This window comes from Sesamum indicum, linkage group LG1, assembly GCF_000512975.1.
Source record: "Sesamum indicum cultivar Zhongzhi No. 13 linkage group LG1, S_indicum_v1.0, whole genome shotgun sequence".
In the NCBI taxonomy this organism is placed as follows: Eukaryota; Viridiplantae; Streptophyta; class Magnoliopsida; order Lamiales; family Pedaliaceae; genus Sesamum; species Sesamum indicum.
The window spans coordinates 17,121,801-17,146,018 of NC_026145.1; the positions used below are offsets into that span (position 1 = coordinate 17,121,801).

A 24,218-nucleotide genomic window follows, 5' to 3' on the forward strand; every position below is an offset into this window, starting at 1 on the left:
TTCTCTCATATTAATTTCAAAGGTATAAAATCGAGACCGTTTTAGTAGAGTCATTCAATGTATGAGATAGGGTATTCTTTCATGGCATCTGTATACTGAATGGAATAGAAGATGCAATAGGACTGATTTGGAATAGAAAATTTAATACGGTATTCTACAGGGGGTCTGCAGAAAGAATTAGAATAAATCTGATCAAATTAAAGAACACAAAGATTTCAACAGAGCACTCCCTTGACGTTCAAATCAGTAAAAATTTTGAAGGGGGTTGAATTGTTGGGTAACAATATACACATATTTTACAGAAATTAGATGGGATTGACTATGACGGAAATTTGCTATACAGTCAATATTTATGTGTAGCTTGAGATTTACGTTCACTTATTTTATTTTATCAATGATATATTTATATATATACATATTTTTTCCCCATTTGGAGGGTCAATTTGGAGTTTAGGAAGATATTGCAAACAATAAGCCAATCATTTGGAGAACAATTGGAAGCATGAAAGGATGATGATATGAAAATATTAAAAATGGTAAATGCTGAGAAATTGAATAGATCTATAAATGATGAGGGGGTGGGATGGGGTGGGGTGGGGAAAAATAGTTGACTGCCCCTCCCACGAAAACGATGTTTTGTTCATATTCTCTCTTCATAAATATATATATACTCGTATTCTACTTGATTATATCATTTATGTACATGTCATCAATTATTGGGGGGACTGGGGGGACTAGCCCCCCCCCCCCCCCCCCTTCAAACATATATACTATGAATTTCATTAATAATTATCCGTTATTTGAGCTAAAAGAATTAGCACCCATACTACGCTGTTCCGTATAAGGCTTAATAGTTGTATGTCAACACATATTTATATTTAAAATCTTAAGATTATATAAAAAAATTAATTAGCTATAATTATACTGATTGGAAATTGAACAAATAAAAAAAAATCTGGTATTTTTATTATTATTATTAAATAATCATTCTATGTTTTCTTAACAACTTTTTGATAACTTAAGATAAAACGAAAAACACAATACATATAAAAAAAACATCAAAATATTAGTCATATTTTGTTACTCTCTAGCTCCAGCCATTCTTTTACATTTATATTTGTTCATATAGATGTAATTCCGTATATTATTTCTAGACTCCTAATTTTAGCTATTATTTTTAAATAAGAAATTGTCATATATAAACTCATATATATAGAATAAATAAACAAACATTTCCCTTTCCTTTTACCTAAGACTATTGGCAAAAATGCATTAATTATCATATTCTATAAGGCGCGTAGAGCACGGGTGAGAACCACGGGAGGCAAAGGTGCACGGGCTACTCTAGCAATCAGTAATTATACATAATACGAAAGTGTGATAAAATATTCATAATTTAACAAACCTGTAGACAACATAGAATGAGGAGGAGGGATGAAGGTAACATGGGCGCCCGGGTGTTCCGGAGGAGGACCCGCTGCTGCTATTCCAAATTTCTTCTTCTTCTTCTTCTTATTTATTATCCAATCACCAAACTTTCTTCTTAAATTATGGAATTGTTCCGGAGCTCACCACCACAGACTCTAATTATTCTTATCGTATAATTAATTCGTATTGCGTTAAAATTTTACGAGGGTTTAAATCATTTTTATTAGCAAACAATATATATTGTCAAATGCTTTATGAATTATTATAAGATAATTCCACTCTAAGTAATAATAAAGTTGGATAGGCAATTGGTAGGCTGAAAGTATGATCAGCCTCCACACTCCAACAGTTGTTACAATACACAACATTATTAGATGATAATATTGAATTTCGAACTTAATATATAATTTAAATTAAAAAAAAAAGTGAAAAATTATTATTGTAAATTGGAATAATAGTTATTGGGGGTGGGGTGTAGGTGGTCCCTGTGATGATGAAGCGAGTTCCAAGAGTTGGTTTGCGGATGGTGAAGTGGAGTTGAAGGAGCAGAGGAGGAGGGGGTTGTGTCCGTGTCAGGGAAACCCCACGCGTGTTCTCATTCAACCCCATCCCCTCCGGTTTCTTATTCCAATACCACCACCTCCACCCTCCTACCTGCCCATTTAACCCACCAAACTCTTTTCTATTATTTGTATTTTGGTATTTTTTTTGTATAAATAATAAATTATTAGTGTTAAATAGTGTGAAAGATTAAAGAGTGGAGTAGCGGAGGAAATCCGCACTTGAAGGTAAAGGAAAAACGAAGAAAAGCCAAAGCAAGGCAGCTCACACTCACAGAATATTCCGTCTACGCCGGGCGCACAGTATGAGTACACATTGGAAAAGATGGTGATGGTGATGGCGAATCGGCAGTCAGTTATCCGCTGCGCGCACGTGCACACCACTTTCCATCATTGCTCTCCTCTACTCCCACATAATTCCAACTCTCCATGCTCCCCACTTTCAATTTTACTACCTTACTACCACATTTTTTCTTTTCATTTCTATTCTTTTTATTTTTATTTTTCTCTTTCCATTATTTCAAAGTTCTAAATCATTATATTATATTAGTAATATGATTTATTTAATCTTTAATTTTCGGGGTCACGGCCCGTTATGCTATTTTATATTCTTGCAATTGAGGTTCCAATATTTTTAAAAGTCCCTCTTCTTTTTTTCTTTTTTAAATAAAAGATGATTAATTAATAATATTATGAGTTTCAAATATTAATAAAATTATAAAAATGCAATATATATAAATAAATTCATAATTGATAATTACTATAAAAATAGATTGAAATAGACAAATATACATAAAGTGGTGGAAAATGAATGAGGAGGGAGGAAGTCGATTTAGAATTTCCTAAAAAATAAACTTTATTGAAATCTTACAATTGTTGCTTTTTTTTTCTTAAAAAAATATATATATATATTGCGAAAATGAAAGGAAAAAAGAAGACGTTATATATATTGATGAAATGATGGGTGGAGTCCTTCGGATGCCCATAAAACATAATTGGAGAAGTCCCTTTTCCCAACCATAACCCTAAAATTGGTTTTGTGTGTTTCCTAAACATTACCCGAATAAGGCTGTGTCTGGATTTGAGAGAGAGAGAGAGAGAGGGCTTTAGACACGGTCTGACCCGCATTGTTTTTTGTGGGTCATTTGGGGGCCCTATTTCAATTTCCCATGACCCACATGTGCGCTCTCTCTCTCTTTTCTCCCTTGCTTTCTTGTCGTTACCTTAACATGATGTCCAAACTTAGTTCCGGTATTGAACCCCGAAAACGCCGTCGTATTCTGCCCCTCCTCAATCTCATCATGCCACTACATACATATTCCACGTAAATGTAGCTAAGCTGGTCAAACCTCAACCCCTCTCTACCAATAATTGGTATTTATCATTCATCTTGTCCTCTTCATCTCTCTCTCTCTCTCTCTCATCTCAATTGTGTTTAGTTTAATGTTGGACGTCCATCCGTCTGCCCCACGACTCCACTACCTAATTACTAATAACAATAATAATAATTCAAACATCCATCAGATCTTCATCATCATCTCATTACTTCAACCTCAATACCAAAATTAAGCTGTTCATCTCTTTCTTGATTTTGATGAAGAAGAACATTAATGATTTGCAGAGAGAGAAACAAATACGTAATATAAACTTTTAGGGCTCATCACCTTCCTCATATCATATTTCCATTTCAATCCCTCTCTCTCTCTCTATATGTGTGTGTGTGTGTGTGTGGGTATTGAGAAACGTACAAGAATTCATCAATATTTGCAAAGAGAATCGAAGTAGTAGAAAAGATGAAATGGCTGGTGAAGTCATCCTGGTTTTGGTTTATGCATGTGTGTGTGTATATATATATCAAAAACATGTAGGTTAATTATGTGTAAAGAATATATAGAGATGCTATAATTTTCGTAATTTCAAAAATGGATGAGAAGGAGAAATGAGGTTTTTATATTGAGCTTACTATATACCCTTTTTTTTTTTTTTTTGGCTTTTTTAACCTTTTAACTAATGTGATTGGGGTAGACTACACTACATGATAATGAAATTGTGAGGGTTATATGATGAAATCAGAATTAAGTATTTGATTTATTATGTATGTATATATAATATGAGAAATTAAATCATTAAAATATAAATAATGAAATAGAAGGATATATAATTAAGTGTTCATTCTTATCCATCCAAGTAGTACGTAGATGGATGTGGGTGTGGGTGAGAGGGTAAATTTAGAGGTCAAGGGTCCCATTTCCATTCCCATTCCCATTCCCATTCCCATTCCCACCGCCCATGCTCTCAAGTTTATTTACCAAAATCAATTTCATGGAACAACAAACCCTTATTTCACTATTCTTCCTCCTTCCAATTCCCTTTTCCCATTCACCTAACCCAAACCCAAACTTAATAACATCAATTTTCCCAACTCTCTCTCTCTCTCTCTCTCTCTCTCTCTCCCCCCCTTCACCAACAGCAGCAACAGATAGAAAGCTGATGATGTTGAACAGGAAAAACTAGAGAAATTGTCATATGAGAGTGGGGAGAGGAAAGGGATGCTTTCTTAATTCAGCTCAAATCTTTCTCTCTCACTATTCTACGCTTCCCCTCCATTTCTTTTCTCAGCTTCCTTAATCGCCTCTTTCTTCCTCAATTTCCCCAACAAAACATAACCTACCAAGCTATATTCATTATTTTCAAGAATTTGGAGAACAAGTTTTTAAGTTTTTCTCTACATTTTTTGCATTTTAAACAAGCTACAGAAATTCAAGAATAATCCAACTACTGAAATTTGTGATGGATCAGCTAGCTCATGGCCGCCCTCTCCCACCGCCCTTCCACGCCAGAGATCTTCAGCTCCACCACCAGTTCCAGCACCACCACCACCTCCATCAAAACCCGGAAGATGAGCAAAGTGGGAACACTAATCCAAATCGCACCCTAAAGCGAGATCGCCAAGACGATTACGGCCTTCCCACCACTACTTCAGCCGCCACAGACACCACTCCCACTTCCCAAGGCAGAGAGCTTGTCCACACTGGGCAGCTTGATCAAACCGAGGTCACACGCAGACCTCGTGGCCGCCCCGCCGGGTCTAAAAACAAGCCCAAGCCCCCCATCATAATCACTCGAGACAGCGCAAATGCCCTCAGATCCCACGTGATGGAAGTTGCTAATGGCTGCGACATTCAAGAGAGTATATCAACCTTCGCCACACGGCGGCAGCGAGGCGTTTGCATCCTGAGTGGCAACGGAACCGTAACGAATGTAACCCTCCGGCAGCCAGCCGCGCCGGGGGCTGTCGTGACTTTACACGGGAGATTCGAAATTCTGTCTCTTTCGGGATCATTTCTTCCCCCGCCAGCTCCGCCAGCGGCATCGGCTCTAACCATATACTTGGCAGGCGGGCAAGGGCAGGTGATGGGAGGGACTGTGGTGGGGCCGCTGCTGGCTTCCGGACCAGTTGTAATCATGGCCGCGTCCTTTGGTAATGCTGCATACGAGCGACTGCCGCTAGAAGAAGAAGAGACGGCGGTGGGAGGGGTGTCGAGCGGCGGGCAGATGGGATCGCCGGGGATGGTGGGGCAACAAGGTCAGCAACTGATGAATGATCCCAACACAAATATGTTTCAAGGGACGATGCCTCCTCAAAACATGCTGAATTCGTGCGGACAGTTACCAGCTGAGGCATACTGGGGGACAGGCCGCCCACCTTTCTGATATAATAATTAACGGGAAACCAGGAGGAGGAAATCCGAAGAACCCTCGACTCGTGGTTAATTTTCTTCCGACGGATGACATGATTTTCACTAGTTGTTGCAAATCATTTTGCAGTAATTAATTAATTCTCCTTCTTGATTTTCTTCTTAGAGTACGTACGTAGTTGTTGAATTATATATCTGGAGTTCATGGTGTCATCTCTGGTTAATTAATATACATTAGCGCCGCTTGCAGGCTTTCATTGAAGAGGGATCCATGTAAAAAGTCATGAATTCTTTGTGGGGTTTTTCGTTAAATCTATGAGAATATAGGTTTGATTAAATATTTGCAGTACGTATATTGATATACATATATATGATCTCGATCTCTCCAGGAGTGGAATATTATATGTAATTCAAGAAGATGGATGTGGAGGAGCTAAGCTACCTAGCTAGGCAATCAAGTTTACTTAAACTTTATGTTTGTCTCTAAATCAATTTGTGGTTGCAGGCAGCTATGAGCTATGAGTTAGCTAACCAGCCATCCAGCCCGCCTGCCTGGTAACTTGTGTGACAATCATGATCGATCATCATCACTTGCTGATGAAGAAACAATCTAGGTAGAGGGTTTTAGGTGGCTTTTTGTTGGTGGTTTGTTTCTTTGCTTGCTGTTTTTGGTACTTCATCCAAACCTCTATATTTTTGCAAGCTCAGAAAACTAACTTGATGTCTCTAAAAATCTTTATCTGATGGATCATGTTCATATATATATATATATATAGTTTTGGTGCATCTATAGGCAGGCATTTAGGTGTAGGTACCATTAATGCATTTCCAACGTAAAATAATCAATTTCAATTGTTGAGATTTTGATGAGTGGATATGCAGGTTAGAAGAATGAGGGTATTATTGAGCGGACATGATCACTTGAATGAAGAGATCAGAGGTATATATATATATAGATATATATACATGTGGGGCTTGCTTACATTCCGCCTTCATTTCTCTAGCTAGCTAGCTCGGGTCTTTGACTGCATCTGCATATATGTGTTCAACTGTAGAGAGACATGAATATTCATTTGGTTACATTTACACGTGCTGTGCACCCCTTCAGCTCTCAACTCAATTAGTGCCTTTTCCAGGCACAACTACTCATCCTTCCTCACTCTCAAATTAACACACCACGCCTGCACTGCACCCTAACACATACATGTATACACCTCTCTCTCTCATCTGTGTATGTGTGTGTGAGAGAGAGAGAGAGGACCTACATGCATGCAGAGTGAGGTCATAAGCAATCAGTAGTAGTCGGGCATGTCTAGATTCAGGATGAATGGTTCACTGCATCAAGACTCAATGTGGGTTGCATTCTTTCCCTTCACATGCACTTAATGATCTACTTATTTTCCTCTATTTCTCCAACTCTCTCTCTCTCTCTCTCTATTTGGCCGTCACAATACAATATTTCTTGGTGTAATTGGATCAGTGATCTCTTCTTCTTCAACCCATAGCTTATAAGTAGGTTTTCTTGTTCATCATCATGCATCTTCTGGTAATCTTCCAACACTCGGTAATTAATCGTTGGTGGGATAATTGTCTTATAAATTCTTGAATTTCAGACATATATATATTAATCAGTTCCTTCAGGAGCTATATATATTTCAAGGCTCAATCATTGTTCCTTAGTTTCTCTTTCCAAGTATATATTGTCCTTATTTCGATCTAAGAGCAGTAATTAATTTCCTTGCATGCAATTAACTTTACAAAGATTTTTTTCTAGCTACTTTATTAATTATCATGACCAAGAAATGCATTTAAGAAATCATGAAGTTTGAGCTGCTAGTCCTATATATGATCAAGATCAGGACATTGGTTATATATATATGCTGCTAATTGCCCTAATTTACTTTGTTCTACGTATCATTATATAATATAATATATATATATATATATATCTTCTCCACGTTTGAAATTTAGATAGTGTAGGGATTAATTTCACCTTATCAATAGAAGATTACGTTTTTGGCCTTAGACAATTAATTCGAGAGAACTAGTTTTTATTAACATCTGCTTAATTTGATAAAAAAACTCGTTCCCCATCAATACCTTAATTTTTAGTTTATTAACTACGTAAGGCACTGAGCTTTTAGAGAGATAATACTTGGGTTTTTTTTCCTGTTTCTTTGATAAAATGATTATATATATATATATATAGTGATATTGAAATTAATAATCTCAAATTTTTTATTGCTAATTAGTGAATGTTGTCTCATATTTCCATTAATTATATACATATCATCTTTATATTAATCGGCGTTGCGCTAGGATAATTATATATATATATATGTATATATGTATATAATCATCATACCAACTAATTTGAGGAGATAGCTACCTTGATAGCTAGCTATCTATATAATCATACCAACACTAGCTATCTTGGTAGCTATCTCCTCAAATTAGTTGGTGTGATTATTACTATATATATATATACTCCTCCCTATTTTTAAAATTATACTGTGAGGATAATGCTTTATTTCCAAAAAAAATAAGAATATATACATTTTTTCCTTTTTTTATATTAATCCCAAAATGAAAAGTAATTGTACAAGGGTTTTTGGATGACAAAATTTGAGAAGAAATTGATCATCAAGTTTTATATTAACCGTACGTTTTAATTTTCACTAAAATTAATGTGTGACTTGTATGGTTATAAAGTAACAAGCATTAAGGATTATATTTATATATATATATGTATATACAAGCACGTTTAACATACGTACTGTCATATATGTTTAGTATGAAATGATGATGGATACAATCCATCATACCATTCATATATTCAGATATCAAAAGCGGACAATTATTATGAGAATATATATATATGTGTATATATTTTCACATTTAGGAACGTACGAAAGAATTCATAATTGTAATATTTATTTAAACAAGAACTTGATTCATTAATGGGGATCGAGAAAAATAAGTAGCGTTAAGAGGAGATTTGTTGTCATTTTGCAGTCATACTTTTAGTAGCTGCATTCTGTATAGTGTGCCAAATATTTTACACCCATAATTAATGTTGGTTTTGCTTAACAGCAATATGAGTCTGAAAACAATAAGGGCAGTTTCATATATATATGCATATAATGTTAGGCCTATATATTAATTGCATTCTCCTTCACTATATATTCATCAAGCTAGGATTAAATTACATGTCAAGTTGTATGGCCCCAGTTCATTAGCATTATATACATATATATTTTCTACTTTCAACATCTACCGATTCACCAAAGGAGATATATTTTGATATTATGATTTGGCTCATCTTTGAACTTTGTTTTGGCACTTTCATTTGGAAACAGCACTCATTCACATTCTACACAGTTAGAAAAGTCAAAATAGAATTAACATACCACTTTGACCAAAGGAATGGAGTTCATCGTCAAATCTGAATAAGGATGTTTTGCCAGGACGGCAGCTGCATACGTTATCGTATCAAGTATTCAAGAACAAGTACGTAAAAGCCAATTATTTGTCAATTTGGAACCGATGTGTGACGTTGTGTAATGCATAAAAACATCAAAGTTATGTAAGCATATGTTGTAGAAATACTACCGTGCATGAGAATAAATTGAAATCCACACTTTTGGTGGGCTCAAGGTCAAGACCTTTTTCACGTCATAAAGTAAAGGAAATTAGAAAACTCTAATTATTGAGCAAAGTCTCATTGATAACTGCATTAAGTTTGATGAAACCTCACACAGGGGACATGCTTCAAGTTTATCACACAAAAACAAATTTCATCGACTATCTTCTTATATACAACTGCCAGTAAATGAAAAATCAACCACTACAAAACTGAAGCTGAAGCAACCGCATATAGGGACTGCCGGCACAAAAAAATGTGGTAACGTAAAAAGTTAACGGACAATCATATGGAGAATCTTTTCAGGCAGAAGCTATAATCACATTTCATGGTACAGCATCCCTAAGTGCTGCAGACGGCATTCTAAAGACCTTTTGCTGGTCACCAAGAGATATATAAGAGGAGAAATTAGGTTAGGTCAATAAATCGGTATTTACACCTCTATTCTCAAGCGTCGCATTTCAGCTTGAAATGTGGAACTTGATGTCAAAGTTCGACGAGCAAGAGCCCTTATGTCTTCCCTAGAACAGTCACGTGAAATACGAACTAGCTCCCACAGGGCTCCTCCACTGATCATATCTTTTGCGTTAACCTCTACAAAGATTGTGAAAGTAAAATTTGTAATGTATTGGAAGATGCAGTATGTTACTAATAGAAGATTGGTTGTATTGGAGATTACCATGCTGTGCCAGGTGGCAGAGTGCAAGCTCAACATGGCGTCTGATTAGTGACGCTTCATTATTGGCATTTTGTACTATCCACGGCAATGCACCATCCTCAATCAAGAGAGATCGGCCTTCTCTTGTTCCTGTCATGGAAATTTGAGTTTATTCAAATGCACATATAAATGTTGATGATATGGGGTTTTTATTGACAACTCCATCAGCCACATGTTCGCAAAGGTAGGTAATGTTACATGGATGTGGTAGGAAAATTGTGGTCATCTTTTTGTTTATTTTTGGCTTCTGAAGGTAACTGATGAGATGGTGATGAACCAAATCTGTGCTTGAGTGTTGATTCCATTGACAAAATGTTTGAGAATTAAGATCTAGAGGCAATTAAATTGTGTTGTGCCTGTTCAAAACACTGTACTGGACATTCATATAGCATTGCAGAAGAGATTACCTTGAGAAGATGCCCTAGATTCACACTTTGCGAAGTTTGCGATACCGCGGGCAACTTGAGACAGAACATCCGGATGTCTACATCTTACCATCCCTAATAGAGCTTTGATGCCGCCTTCTGACCTCAGCCTTGTTTGCAGTTTATCTGAGAGACCATGGTACCAGGACCAAAAAATGAGACAACACACCCAAAAGTTAAAATGATATTAGAGGTAAAGGGAGGGAGGGAGGGAGGGAGGGGGACTAAAAGTCTCAACATGCCAGAATCAGTTCACATTCAATGAGTTGCTCCAATTCAATACTGATACAATAAGATCAATAATGCTATATGATTTCAGGAAACAAAACGTCTTTCTTGAACAATCTCGACAAAGATCACATAAGATAACACTCTAACCGAGAGGATTCCACATCAAAGGAACACCATAAGGAAGAGTTAGAGCTTTACTGAGACTTGAACTGCAAAATCAAATATCCTACCATTCCCACATAGATTAGCTATTGCTCCAGCAACCATTCTCAGAGTCTGAGGATCTTCAGCATCAGCAGCTGTCATTGCTAATAGACAGATTCCACCTTGGGCCATTATGAGCTCTTGATTAGACTCTGAACAAGGGGAAAAGAATTTTGCGGCAATGAGTAAGACAATTAGAAGACAGGAAATATAGCAGCTCCAATCTTATCAGCATAGTTAAGGGACCCGCTTCCAGAAACAGAAAATGAAGAAATAAAGGTAGCAGAGATAAGTGTGAACAAGAAGTTACCATTCATAGCAAGATTGGCAATTGCACCAGCTGCTATTCTACGGATTGTTTCATCCTCATACCTTCTAAGGAGCATCAGTAACGAAGTAAGCCCACCAGCTTCAACTATCTTTTCCTGATTCGCTTCTATAAAAAACAAAGTACTTGGAGGTAAGTTTCTCATGCTATATTCTGTAATTACATCATGGCTCGAGCTAGCAACATTCTCGCAACTTGATAGCAGATGCGCATGATACTAACAAAGAGTTTCCAAATGCTGCAATTTGCTAGATCACTTTAAACTATTTGTTCAACTCGTATTGTCCTTAAATTGCAGAAGTAGTTCTGATATTTAAGAGAATAACGATACTTATAATAACGACAAACTGTCACCTAAAGAAACAAAAGAGAAAAAGGGAAAGAAAAAAACTAAAAAATCCTAAGAAACTCAAAAACAATGGTCAAGTTTGAGGAGAAAAGAAAGGAAGGAGGCATTCATCACCTCACGCGATATAATTTATAAAAGTGAGAAAAGTGAAACACCTTCTGCAGCTAAATTGGCCACCACTTTCACAGCATGAATCCGCACATTGGCATCCTCTGACTCAAGCAATGACAATATTTTTTGCAATCCAACTGTCAGATTAATAGATCCATAAATACAAAGGTAGAAGAGAATCTTAAGTCATATAGGAATTAAAACACTATTCAGTACCTTGTTCATGAAGGTTTGTAATTGACGCTCTTTCTCCATTGCTTCCATCTCTAGGCCGCAGATGATTAAGTGGAGTAAAGCAATCCAGACCAAGAAGGGCGTTACCAGAGTTGCCGCTGTCCGAATAGCTTCTAGCCTTTGAGAGTGAATACCAAGAAAAATTTAAGCTAAATGTCAAAATTCCAGTTTATGCATGAAAAGATCTGAGGAGCAAACAAAATGGTTATTTCATTTCTACTGATGAAAGTTTAATCAAGTAAACCTGAAAACTTCTCCAGTAAAGCATACCCACACAACAATTAAGTCTAGTGTCTCTAGCTACCTTTATAAAAATCAGAAATAACAGAGGACACTCAACTACCAGAATTTATCTTCCCAAGAAAGCTTCTAGGAAATGGATATTTAAGCTTAGGTAGAAATGCCCCAATTTCATTGTAAAATAAGAGCAGAAGTGACTTTACGTTCCAAGCGAGATATAAAACCAGGTTTAGGGAAAATCAAACATAAGAAGAACTTTACACCTCTATATGCACAATAAAATATATTAAACATACTTGATTAGCTTCTATAGACAGCTGAGCCAATTGACTTCGTAGAACTTTCACTTCTTCTTCAAGTTTCTTCTTCTGACGACTCTCCTCTCCCAGCACTTCTGGAAGGCTAAGGTCGTCAGTACTTCCCCCTGCCAACTACACAACATTAACATTAATTAGTTACACATAATCTGTCAAACTTAGATCCAACAACATGTAAAAAACTAACCTCCATCTTTGAGAATTGAAGTAGCTGTGTTTTTAAGTTTTGAATTTCCTCTTCAGCTGCCTTCCGCAGGCGAGTTTCATTTTGAAGCATAGTTTTTAGCTCAGCAACCTCTTCATTAACAGCACCTCTCTGAACCTGCGACAAGCAATTTAATAATCTTAGCAGATCTTTGAGAAAATGGTACTAAACAAAAACAACGCATGACTTTTAAGTTCTCATTTGCATAAATTTCTGAATTTAGGGTTGACTACAGATAGAGGCAACTAAAAGTTGCACAAATGCGTAAAAGATTGACAGAGGAAAATACAGCACCACTTCGAAGAATCCCTGTTTGAAACTAGACTACCTCTCCATTAATGGCATGCTTTTGCTGGTTGGCAGTCCATTTCTCCTCAAGCTTCTTAATTGATTCCATGTAATCCATCTGACATTTCATTTTCTCCTCCTAATAAAGAAAAGCAGACAAAGGTCAAAAAAAAAATCAACAGATTAAGAAAATATAGGAATTCCTAATACAATGTGGGGAAAAAAGAATTTCTTTTGACATTTTAGAACAAAGTGAAGTTGTTATAAAAGTGCAGCATTAAGAAAGATTCAACCAACTCTTCATTTGCATTTGGTTATTTTACACAAGTGGAAAGCAATATTAGGCTTCACAGAAATGTTTGCTGAAATAAAGTGCCTGACTAGAATGGAAACATAATATACCTCTAAAATTTCCACATAATTTCTTTCAGCCTCAGCAACGCGTTTCTGAGCTTCCAATCTGATTCTTTCAATCTCATTTTCATAAACCTTTTGCTGTCTTTCATTTTCAGCAATAAGTTTGTCAATTTCTATCTCAAGCCTTTTGGACAAACTCTTGTAGTCAAATTCTTCCTTGATCTTCAGCATGTTCTCCACCTTCATAGCCTGGAAATCAGAAGAAATGATTAAACAGTCCCTATATTGAACTTGTCGCGTAAGAAACCACTTCTGTCATGAACAATTAGAAGTATGCAAGAAACTGACTCTTTGCTTTGTGCTGCAACCGGGACTTCTGACACTAACAAGTAACAACTCACCCTTTGTCCAAACAATATAGTACTTGCAGTCTCAGCTCGATGCCGTGGTGATGGACCAATTGTGACAACTAATGAAGTTCTGGACGTGCCTGCAGCATACCAGGGAATACAGTTAGATCAGCCCAGGTTCTAAACCTCCATATTACACCTGCCCACATCCTTGAAGAGGTTTTTAAAATCAGGTCGTGGTGGGATCATAGAACAAAACAAGGTATGCTAAAGGTCAATGTCCAGGAAAGATAATTATACAGTGTGATAAGATTACTTCTCAAATACTGCTTCAAATATACCTTTCTAAGATAAACATGAAATCTCTTGAAGATTAACCCCATAATATATATTTAAAATAAATAGAAAATCTCACCTCCAAATGAATCTTTAAGCAACCTTGTAAGCTTTGAGTCTCGAACAGGGACATGAGAACTATTTTCTGCCAAAGCATTTATACATTTTCCCAAAGCACTAAGTGAAAGGTTTATAGACTTGGCTTCTTCCAACATATGTCCCTCGCTTCCTTCAAGAAACATTTAGAAGCGTCTCAGATAACTATTCCAAATTGACTGGAAGCAACACTCATTCATAAATCTTAAACATCAAACAAGAATGGTCTTGAAAGATCCTAATTCAGTGCGTGGCAAGTGTTGGTTCTGATTTAGCATGAAGAAATCTGATCCTAGAACTGAAAGCAAGTGGATAGTCAGTTTGCTCCACTTAAACCCACAATTTAGATTCAGTTAGTACAAGTAGGTGTAAGAGTTCAAACCCAAAATAGAGGTTAAGTAAATTAACAAGATTATAATTCAAACAACAAAAACTAGGATCCAAACTATAATAAGCTTGCATGAACTCTTGCTTTCTTTTATCCAATTTTCTCTGTATCAACAGATCAGGACACTTAAGAGTTTGAAGTTATTCAAATGCTAAGATGAGATAAAAAACAGTTCCATATAAAATATCTTTATAAGGCATCTACTACTTGCTGAATAACACACCTAAGGTACTGAAGGTCTTTGGCACATCAACATAAACATGGGAACCAAGCTCATAATGAATCCGGGTTATAAACTCAAACAGTCATTACATTTTCTAAAAGATGGGCATATGTCAAAGGACAACAGACAAAGCTTCATTGGAATACACCGTACAGCAGAATTCAAAGGGACAAATTTTCTGTCTTTTATGCAAATCATGTTATCATGTACCTTATCCTACTTCCCTCCATGTCCATGTTTTGGGAGTGAAAAGGAAAACATAAAGAAAATTCAGATGGTTTATCTGACTAGTCAGTTTGTGAAACGATAATATTGCAGTAGCATTCGATGGAAATCACACAATTTTCACTTATTTGATCTCAGACACACAAAACAAATAACCTTTTCCAAAAAAACTTATCAACATTTGGGAAGCACTGATAGTGGATAACATCCACCAGCTAGTCAGACAGATCACCTTCAAAATAGATTTTGTCAATCATGCCTTCCTGACAACTGTTAGAGAAGAAATATTGACACAAAGCATGCAGATGTTCACAAAAATTTTATCAATTCTTGTCAGAGAACAACAACAAATAGAAGAGGAAGATTCTTCTTGCAATACTAAGATAAGAATTCAAAAAGAACCTGATTTGTGTATGCGTTCAGAACCAGCAAGATCCACGACAATTAGTTTGCCTTTTCGTAGCATAGGTGGCCGCAAATTACCAACCAAGTTAGAGCGGTTTTGAGTTTCAAGAGGATATTCATCGTCCCTGCCTGAAACAGATCTCTTGACATGTACCTATAATATGCCACATGAGGTCCATACCCATAGAAGCCACAAAAAACTGAAGCAGCACCAACTTTTATTTACCATGAGAAGGGCATGACTACGGGAAGATTCAGTGTTCAATTTAGTGTTAGCTGCAATTCTATGAGCTTCTCCCAAGCGTAAAAGTTCAACAAAACTTTGCTGATCCCTGATCTCCAAAACGGTTGCCCCTGGCAACGAAACATCACCTGTTTTTTGATCCTCAACAATTGAAATATTATCATTTGCTGGATTTAGTAGATCCTGGATGGTCTCCATATAGAGCTGCATAAACCATACTTCTGAATTAGGGCATTTCTCAAATTTTTCTAGCTAATAACCAAATGATACAAAAGAAAATATGTTCATAATAACATAATCATTATTTAACGACGCAGGTACTATAAGCAACCTGCAAGTATGAAACTGAGATAGAATCAGTCTCTGGAGAGATATTTGCAAGTATATCCTCCATGGAGCGCACCATTATACCCCGAGCAGAAGTGTCTTCATCACCCAATCGTCCAAGAGTATAAGTCTTCCCCGTACCAGTTTGACCGTAAGCCATGACTGTCCCATTGTAACCATCTAGAACACTCTGGGGAAATTACGGAATCAAAAAAGATATTGACAATCAAGTGAGAGTCTCATAAAACTCATTAGATGATAATATGAATAACTGCAGTTGAGGTCAAAACTAAATGAAATTCAAAGCTTTTTGGGCATTGCTGAATTCCAAGGCACATAAGAAAATTAGGTATTGCATCTTTATGCACACCACAACCCCTTATATATCTGGCCTCCAACTTTTCTCACTATATAATGCATGCTTCAGCAATCAACTTCAGATAAATCACTACTGTATACAAGAGACACAACAAATAAGAAGAAGCACTCTAATTATATTCCACCTCAATTGATCTCCAAATTGCTAACTGTAAAGAGTGACTGCAATTTCACTCTTGAAAATTATACAAGAAAAGGACATAATCCATGATAGCATCCAAAGATCAATCCAGAAACTCACCTCGACGACAGGTTTGGCAACAACTTCGTATACACGCTTCTGTGATGCAAATTCAGTAAGAACCTCATCGAACTCATAAGTATCAGAATCCCAATTGTTCTTCCGAAGTTTCAATCTTTTAAGCTGCAAGAAACAAATGTTAAAAATGGCATCATAGGGGAGTTATTTACCTACAGTGCCATTTAAAGATCTGTGAAAAAGTAGAATATCTACATAAGAAGAGTGAGATTAAAAATTTGTTCAGGAACCTCCGGCTGCAACTCCACACAATCAGCAAAATCTGCATCTGCTACCAGCTCTTCAGCATTTCGAGGTCGCAATCTTACAGCAACTCTGACTCTTCCTGAAACTAAATCAGTAACATATATCAATCAGATGTTGCCCCCAGAAAGATTAGTATCACGCTGGTACTTTCATGTGATTTTAGACGAAAAATAGTTCAATGTGTCTCAGAAAAATGGCTTTAAAATAAACCAGTTGTACTAGTAACTCTAACTACTCCAATTCTATTGCCCCAAATGATTTACTAACTGAGCTGAAACTTGTAATTCTCATAAGGAATGTCTTATAGAAAAGTATCATCTAACCATGACAAAAGCTCTCTGTTTATCATCCAAGCTCCATAACAATGTCACCTAACCATTTCCATGATGTACAGTAGATATGAACATGTATCATGGTCAGAACAGGGGAAGTATCCTAGAGAATGTACATTTGCAACCATAACCTTGGAAAATTAAATTTGGCTTAAGCCTGACAACTTATCACCCTTAGTTCTTGGCTCATTGCAGATGTACATGTACAGAGTAGCTTCATCCACGTGGCACCCCAGCAACATATTGTCTCCCAATATGCGCAGAAGAAGCCCAAATCTTCCCAAAATTAGTCTAATCTTGGCAATGAATTTACATCCTAATAACGGCTCCACCAGACGTCATGCATTTCAAACGAAAGACCTTCAGCTGCCACCACTCCCCAACTCCAAAAAAAATAACCACAGGAAGTCCAGATATGAACAAGCACATACGCAAAAAAGCATATCATAACCACCCGGCTACATCCATATTCAAAAAATTATACAAATAAGTACATCAGCAAAACTGAAATCCACAAACACTTGCAGATTCGTTCAGCAAATTACATTTGAAGAACGAGCTGCAAATGCGGACTACATTGCTAGAAGAAAGGATCAACTACAATCATAGGGTCTACCAGTCTCTTAGCAATCAGATCGCGATGCTTAATTATCATAAACAAGTCGACGCAACTAACCGGAGTCGGCGGCGAGCGAGGCAGGAGTGCTGCGGCGGGTATTAGAAGGCGGAAGCTTCGATTTGAAAGAGGAAGAAGTACGAAGGTTTGGAGGCTTCTGCACACCATTCCTGTAACCACCAGTAGCCATTTTATTTTGCTGTCTGTGTGTTTTTCCTCTCAAGGCAAAAATGAATTTAAATTAAGAGGAAAAACAACAGAGAGGAGTAGTGAGTGAGTGACGCCAAATGTATTATCAAGTGAGATGAGTGGGGGGGAATTAAGTGAATGGGGGAGGGGTTTTTAGGTCTTTTGGGATGGGCTTTAAGTTGAAAACGAGAGGAAACAGGACAAAGGGCGGGGATGGGGGGAGGGTCCCAACAGTGTGCGGTGCTTTTTTAGCCAGGACGGACGGACAGGTGGTAGCAGGATTTCATTCTCAGTAAATTTTGGAAGTTCACCTTTAATAGTAAGCTCCAAGGCATAAATTCTGAAAAATGGTTGACAAACAACAGGACATAGAATTAGATTACTTCACTGGGAGAAAAGCGTGAAGGATGTTTTAGCGTTTCTTCTTTTTTTTTTTTTGGGGGGGGAGGGGCCGGCGTGGTGGGAAGTTGACTAGTGGAATGACGAAATGGGGTTGCATTATGAGCACGACCTGGGGCAATAGTAGTACTTGAAACTGCCTTAAAAGAAGTGCGAGAATCCAGGAGTGGTACTCGGGGACGGAGTCAATCCTGTTGCCAGGTACTTTTTTCCTCAAATTGGGTTTGGGCTTCAATACAATTAATTGGACTTGAACCAATCATTAGGGTGAGTCCATGGGTTTGGAAATGGATCATTAGGGTGAGTCCATAGGGTTTGGAAAATGGATTTCTACAATCATTTATCGTACGAGAGTAGTATCCATCCTATTTTCGTCATCAAAGCCAATGTAATATGCAAATTTGGTGGGGATCAATCATAAATCGGTTTAAGAGAACCAATTTGAGAAATCGGCGCACAAATTTTGGAATTCATCATTTTTCCTCACAAAGAACCATTCACAGCTCGGCCCAGGTCAAGGGAGAAATAAAACTTATGCACAAAGATGAAGATGAAACATGCGACATTCTCGTTATCCCACAGAATCTGCTTGGGTATCATCGTCTTCATCCATTTGGTCACCCGATATTGCTCTTTCACTTCCAATTGTCTCAGCATCTGAAGTCCCTTGATTGCCAGCTTCATTATGATCGTCATTATCGTTGCAGCCTTCTGTATCAGAATCAGAAGCCATACCTCTTTCAGAACCCACCTGATCAGCACTTCCAACGGCCCGACTAAACTGCTCCCTCAAATCAGGAGCAACAATGCCAATCATCTCACTGAGAGCTCGACGCTCATGGTTCCGTCGGGCAGCAGCTTCAGATTTGGTTGATGGGATGTTTTGACTCTCGGCTACCAGACTGCTAGAATCATGTACAGGTATGACACTTTCTTCCTCATAATTTTTACTCTCAGGGGAATCATTCTCTCCATGGACGGAAGGAGCCGTGCTGCATGCCCAGCTACCAGCAACTTCTGAAGCCAAAAGGTCTGTGGTTTTGATAGTTCCTCCACCTTCTGTGTCTTCCATGGGGTCCTGAACCTTGACAGGGCTATTTGAATGGGAGCGATTTGAGGGCTCTTGACAAACTTTTCCAGTATGTTGTTGAGATTCTTGGGCATTGGTACTGTCTACCGGCATTGCATCCGCTTCCAATGTGCTGCATTTATTCAAATCAAGATTCCTGCCACTGGGAATTACAAGGCTTTCGGTCTCCAAAACTTGCTCAGTTTCTACAGCATTCCCTTCAAAGATTGGGGACGTCCCAACACCCTCAGTTTCGGGGATCTGCTCAGTTCCAACAGCATCTCCATCCAAAATGGGTGCTGTGCCAACACCATTGATATCAGAGCCAAACCCCCCATTAACATTATATTCAGCACTGGTGAATTCTACCTCCTGTGTGTCTAGAGGATTTTCTTGGCCTCTGGCATTGCAGTCATGCTTCTCCGTCACACTTGCTTCATCACTTGATGACTCAACTTGATCTGTGCCATGGCTATGGTGTGCGCCTGATCCTGCCTTGGCAACGCTGTTGCTTTGATGAGCATCTTCCTTGTTTCTGACCATTGACCGATTTTCATTGCCATCACCTGTATTGAGGTCAGCATCGAATGATGTAGTCTCATAGTTCTCTTCATCTTCTAGTGTCCTTTGCATTGCCTTAAGCTGCTCTTGCTGCTTTGCAAACAGTACTGATATCTCCTCAGTTGTAGAATAAAAGGCACGAAGCTGAGTTTCCCTGCAGCAAAATCACACAACTGTTACCAACCAGAATATGCTTCACCGAAACATTAAGTGCATGTCACTCAGAAGTACAAACATGCTATATATTTTAAAAAACTTAGCCACCAAACTTTTTTTAAAAGAAACACAGTTAGATAGCTGCCAATGTCGTATAGATAGGTCAGAAATTGTTCAGTACGTTTCTGCTCACTTGCTCTACTGGATTTTTATTTAAACTGTTAGAAATTAAATGTATAATGTTCCATTCTTTACCGGAGCATAATTCTTTCCCGTGCCCCTTTCAATCTGCGCCTTTCAAAATCAAGATCCCGCATTGCGGCACTGATCTCAAGTTCAAGAGCAGACACTTTTGCCCATGCTTCTTCTCGAGCCGCCTGCTACAACCGCAAGAGAAACTCTCAGTCTGAGATACATAGAACTTTCTTTATGCGAATATCTCGTTTTGCTCTTATGCAACTTGAAAATAATCTTTAGTAGATTTCTATAGGTACCACAGATATGGCAGATGCTCATGCCCTCAAGTTTACTGCAAATAGAGGAAAACATTCATACTGCAAATCCTACCTTTTCACGCTCAAGTTCTTTCTTGAGTCTTTTTCTTTCGTGTTCAAGTTCTTCAATCCTCTGAAAAGTAAAACCATCAGGAACATATAGGACTTACAGCAATTTTCTTATAACTGTAGCATATCCTTAGGAAGAAGCTAGAGTACTTTTCTATTACTGGCAAAAGCTTGCTGCTCCTGGTGGATTTGACCCTCCAACTGCCGCACTTTGTTATCAGAGTTCACCAACTTTTGTCTTGTATCTTCCTGTAATGAATAGAGCAGAGCAAGATTTAAGTGCCAAGGCAAGATGCTGATAGTAGGAAAAAAAGAACACTTCAACATACCAATTTTGACCTCAAAGTTTCCACCAAGGAACACCTTTCCTTCTCAGCTTCCTGGATAAACAAATCACAATTAAGCACCTCACTTGAAAAGCCACATTCATAGGACAAATCCATTATCTTTACCTGAAGCTTATTTATCATTTCTTGTAGCTCCTTCTCTCGTCTCAAAGCACATTCTGACACTCGTGTTATTTCCTCTGTGGCCTCAGTTTGAACTCTCTGTACTGCCATTTTCATATCTACTGAAGCTTTTTCTCGCTCTTCTCTCCTCTGGTCACGCTCTTCATCCAATAGACCCTTCAGTTCCGATATAGAAGCCTTCTGACTGAACCAAGTAAACAAAAATCAAAACAATTCCATGCATCTAAGATTCTAAGAAGATTTCATTGAACTGACCTTCAATGAAAAATCATTATGGAAGGTTCTTAAAGATAAAGCACCATCTATTAAAGTGTAGCAGAGATATACAAGAGAAATTGCAACATGGCCCAGTGATTACTTATTCAGATTTTTAACGTACACCAAGTTAGTTGCTGGCAACAAATACTCAATAAAGATTCCCACACTGACTTCTCCACCAGTACAACAAGATGAACTTTGAAAGTGATATGCAGCAGCTTTATGGCATCCCAATTTACATTGGAAAAGGGCAAGGACCCAGTAATATATTAAAGCAAAGACTGCACTCCAAGAAAGATGAACTAATCTAAGAACAATGCACTAACCAGCCAAACGGGAAAAAGGGTAAACTATTCTAAATGGTATACATCCCACATCAATCCTCGCCTAAAGGTTTATATTCTTACACTTCTCACCTACTAATTATTTCATTGGCCTCAACACATGACTGCATAGATGCATTAAGTCTTTCGTTAAGGTCCTCGATCCCATGTTTTTGCTCAGCAGATATTCTTTTTAGCTCTGCTAGCATCTTATCTTTAGCCTCCAAAGACTGGTTCAACTCACTAAGCTGATCAAGATAAGCTTTTGAAACAGATTCTTTCAACTCCCTCCTTTCCTGCACAAGAAAATAACATCCTTGATCAGTGGGCTCCCAGAGACTCATGACTCAAATACTATAATTTGCAGGTAAGATGGCCACCAACTGAAAGAAAAAGACTACGATGGTTATATTCCTTCAATTCACACAGAAGGTTACAAAGTGAAGACGTTAAGAAGATGTTCACAATGAATTGAACTAAGTGGTGGTCAAAGAAGAACAGTTTTATTTGCCAAACACCGAAGGCCTCTAGAGAATATCATATGCAAATGGATCAACTCCATTAAACCCTTAAAGATCAAGATTCAAAAATATAAATTGGGTCATATTCCAAGATCCATGAATCAACTTCAGATATTAAAATTCAGATGCACAAAAATGAACAAACACAAATTGCAAGAAAGAAGTTGTGTCAATGCAAGGAAAGCAAAGAATGTTAGGTCAACCCTGGAGGTTGATCAACGAAGCTGCCTGCCATCAGCGCTGCTCCATGTGGAGCAGTTGTAATTGTACTAGGCAGAGCAAAGGGAGAAGAGTGATGACATAGAACTAAACCTAGTTGACGAGAAGTCATTATATAGCAACATATCTTTTATGCAAAATAGGTCTAGCTCAATTTGAACCTAATTCAGGGAATATTGTGGAAGTAACGATGGCTAGCGACCTTTCAACGGCTACCATACAGAAAGGTAAATCTTGAATTAAACATTTGAAACTTTCTCAGTGCCATTCATGTAACAAATCCGAGGAAAGAAGTGTTTTTGAAAAAATCCAAATAAACTCTTAATACCATGGGAAGCTAAGACCATGAGTTTTTAAGAAAAACTCCATAATGCATAAGAGATAATGCAGTATCTAGATGTCTAGGACAGAACTAAGATCTGCTATAAATGAACCATCTTAGAGATAAGAAAAGACCCCAACTATTTCAAAGAGTTATGTGTCCATGAACAAATGCTCCAACAACGAAAAGTAACCACATGCATGAGGAGAGAAAGACATACTGTTTCATGCTTCTCAATAGCTGCACGGTTTTCACTGCGCAAGGATTCAATAGTCACGACCTGGTTTTCCAGAAGTTTCCTGAGTTCCTACATATATATCCAAATCACTTCCTGAAACTGCCACAAAATCTTAAGAAGAAGAATGGAAAATTTGAATCCACAGTCTTGACTGACTGCAGAATTAAAGTAATACTACAGTAACTTCAACAGCTTAACAATTCATATAAGTACCATGTTTGATCTTTGGAGGCTTCGAAAATCATCAAGAGAGATTGGACCATCAGAAGCTCCAATGCCTATACCTTTCAATCTCTTGTTCTCGGCACCGTACTCCTCTTCAAGAAATAACTAAGCTATAAGTAATGCATGAGCACAATTTAATAGAATCCGAGTTTATGCATATTGTAGCATGAAGTTAAACATTGCAGGTGTATAGAAATCCCCCAGTTTTTACTTTGAAAAGGAGATGTTGTCACTTAATATCCAAAATAAATACCTGGTTTTCTCTTTAGAGATCCACCCTCAGATACGCAAGAGGATTTCTGAACTTCCCGAAACACAAATGCAAAAGCAAGTTCTGTAAACATGGACAAGAAAAGAAGCTCATAGAATAAATTGATGAGACTAATTTCTTGGAGGTGAGGTATACCCTAATCATACAAACACAATAAGCAGCACAAAGTTTCGAGTAGAAATGTGGAGAAGATTGCTTTGCAACAGTGCAACTCTTATAAGGAGACTTTTAGTGCAGCATATAACTACAGAACTTACATAGTCTCAATGTACTTGAAATCATGAACATCAGTAAGCATTATTTCAACTTAGAGAAACAATCTCATCATGTTGAAGAGACATAATTCAAATGAAATAACCAAGAAAACATTAAAATGGTACAGCTGCTTTAAAGTCTGACACTCTGAAAAAGAGGAAGAATTTACTTCAAAAAAATTAGGCACCAACTCTACCATGTTGGGGAACAAATGCTATTGAAATGATGTCCCCATGGCGCAACTTTGCTTCAGGGCTAGTTTTATTCAACTTCTCGCAGTTTAAATATGTACCATTCGTGCTGCAGAAAACTTCAAAAATTAGAATATTTTCTAAATCAAAACCGTTAATGGAGCCTTTGCTCCAGAATACCAGACCTAGTATCTTTTAAGAACACAGAATAGTTATCTGATGAGTGT

The 24,218-nt window shown here is 37.5% G+C and overlaps 3 protein-coding genes across 4 annotated transcripts in view; 1 reads left to right on the top strand and 2 right to left on the bottom strand.

The window, feature by feature from the left end:
• On the top strand, positions 4,213–5,951 carry LOC105171459 (AT-hook motif nuclear-localized protein 22). The gene has a single exon (XM_011092591.2). It carries the CDS (start codon positions 4,779–4,781, stop codon positions 5,700–5,702), a length of 924 nt encoding a protein of 307 aa, XP_011090893.1. The 5' UTR covers positions 4,213–4,778; the 3' UTR covers positions 5,703–5,951.
• On the bottom strand, positions 9,396–18,347 carry LOC105171469 (kinesin-like protein KIN-UB). Of its 2 annotated transcripts, none has more exons than XM_011092611.2 (19): positions 17,822–18,347; positions 16,798–16,892; positions 16,550–16,672; positions 15,935–16,120; positions 15,586–15,807; positions 15,357–15,513; positions 14,102–14,251; positions 13,738–13,826; positions 13,382–13,585; positions 13,020–13,118; positions 12,674–12,808; positions 12,466–12,600; positions 11,912–12,047; positions 11,740–11,832; positions 11,218–11,343; positions 10,934–11,059; positions 10,455–10,598; positions 10,009–10,137; positions 9,396–9,923 (listed from the first exon to the last, which is right to left on the bottom strand). In XM_011092611.2, exons 1-19 carry the CDS (start codon positions 17,949–17,951, stop codon positions 9,763–9,765), a joined length of 2,640 nt encoding a protein of 879 aa, XP_011090913.1. In that variant the 5' UTR covers positions 17,952–18,347; the 3' UTR covers positions 9,396–9,762. The 2 variants fall into 2 exon arrangements, with proteins under 2 accessions (XP_011090913.1, XP_011090905.1); XM_011092603.2 differs by having other exon boundaries at positions 16,798–16,898.
• Positions 18,750–24,218, bottom strand: part of LOC105171484 (myosin heavy chain, fast skeletal muscle) — a gene marked incomplete in the record, with an annotated part of 6,324 nt that continues 855 nt past the window's right edge. The window contains 12 exon segments of the mRNA XM_011092623.2: positions 18,750–20,133; positions 20,391–20,515; positions 20,703–20,762; positions 20,849–20,947; positions 21,028–21,078; positions 21,151–21,352; positions 21,843–22,045; positions 23,032–23,118; positions 23,263–23,366; positions 23,528–23,608; positions 23,997–24,100; positions 24,177–24,218. Coding sequence (XP_011090925.1) covers positions 18,921–20,133; positions 20,391–20,515; positions 20,703–20,762; positions 20,849–20,947; positions 21,028–21,078; positions 21,151–21,352; positions 21,843–22,045; positions 23,032–23,118; positions 23,263–23,366; positions 23,528–23,608; positions 23,997–24,100; positions 24,177–24,218 — 2,371 coding nt within the window.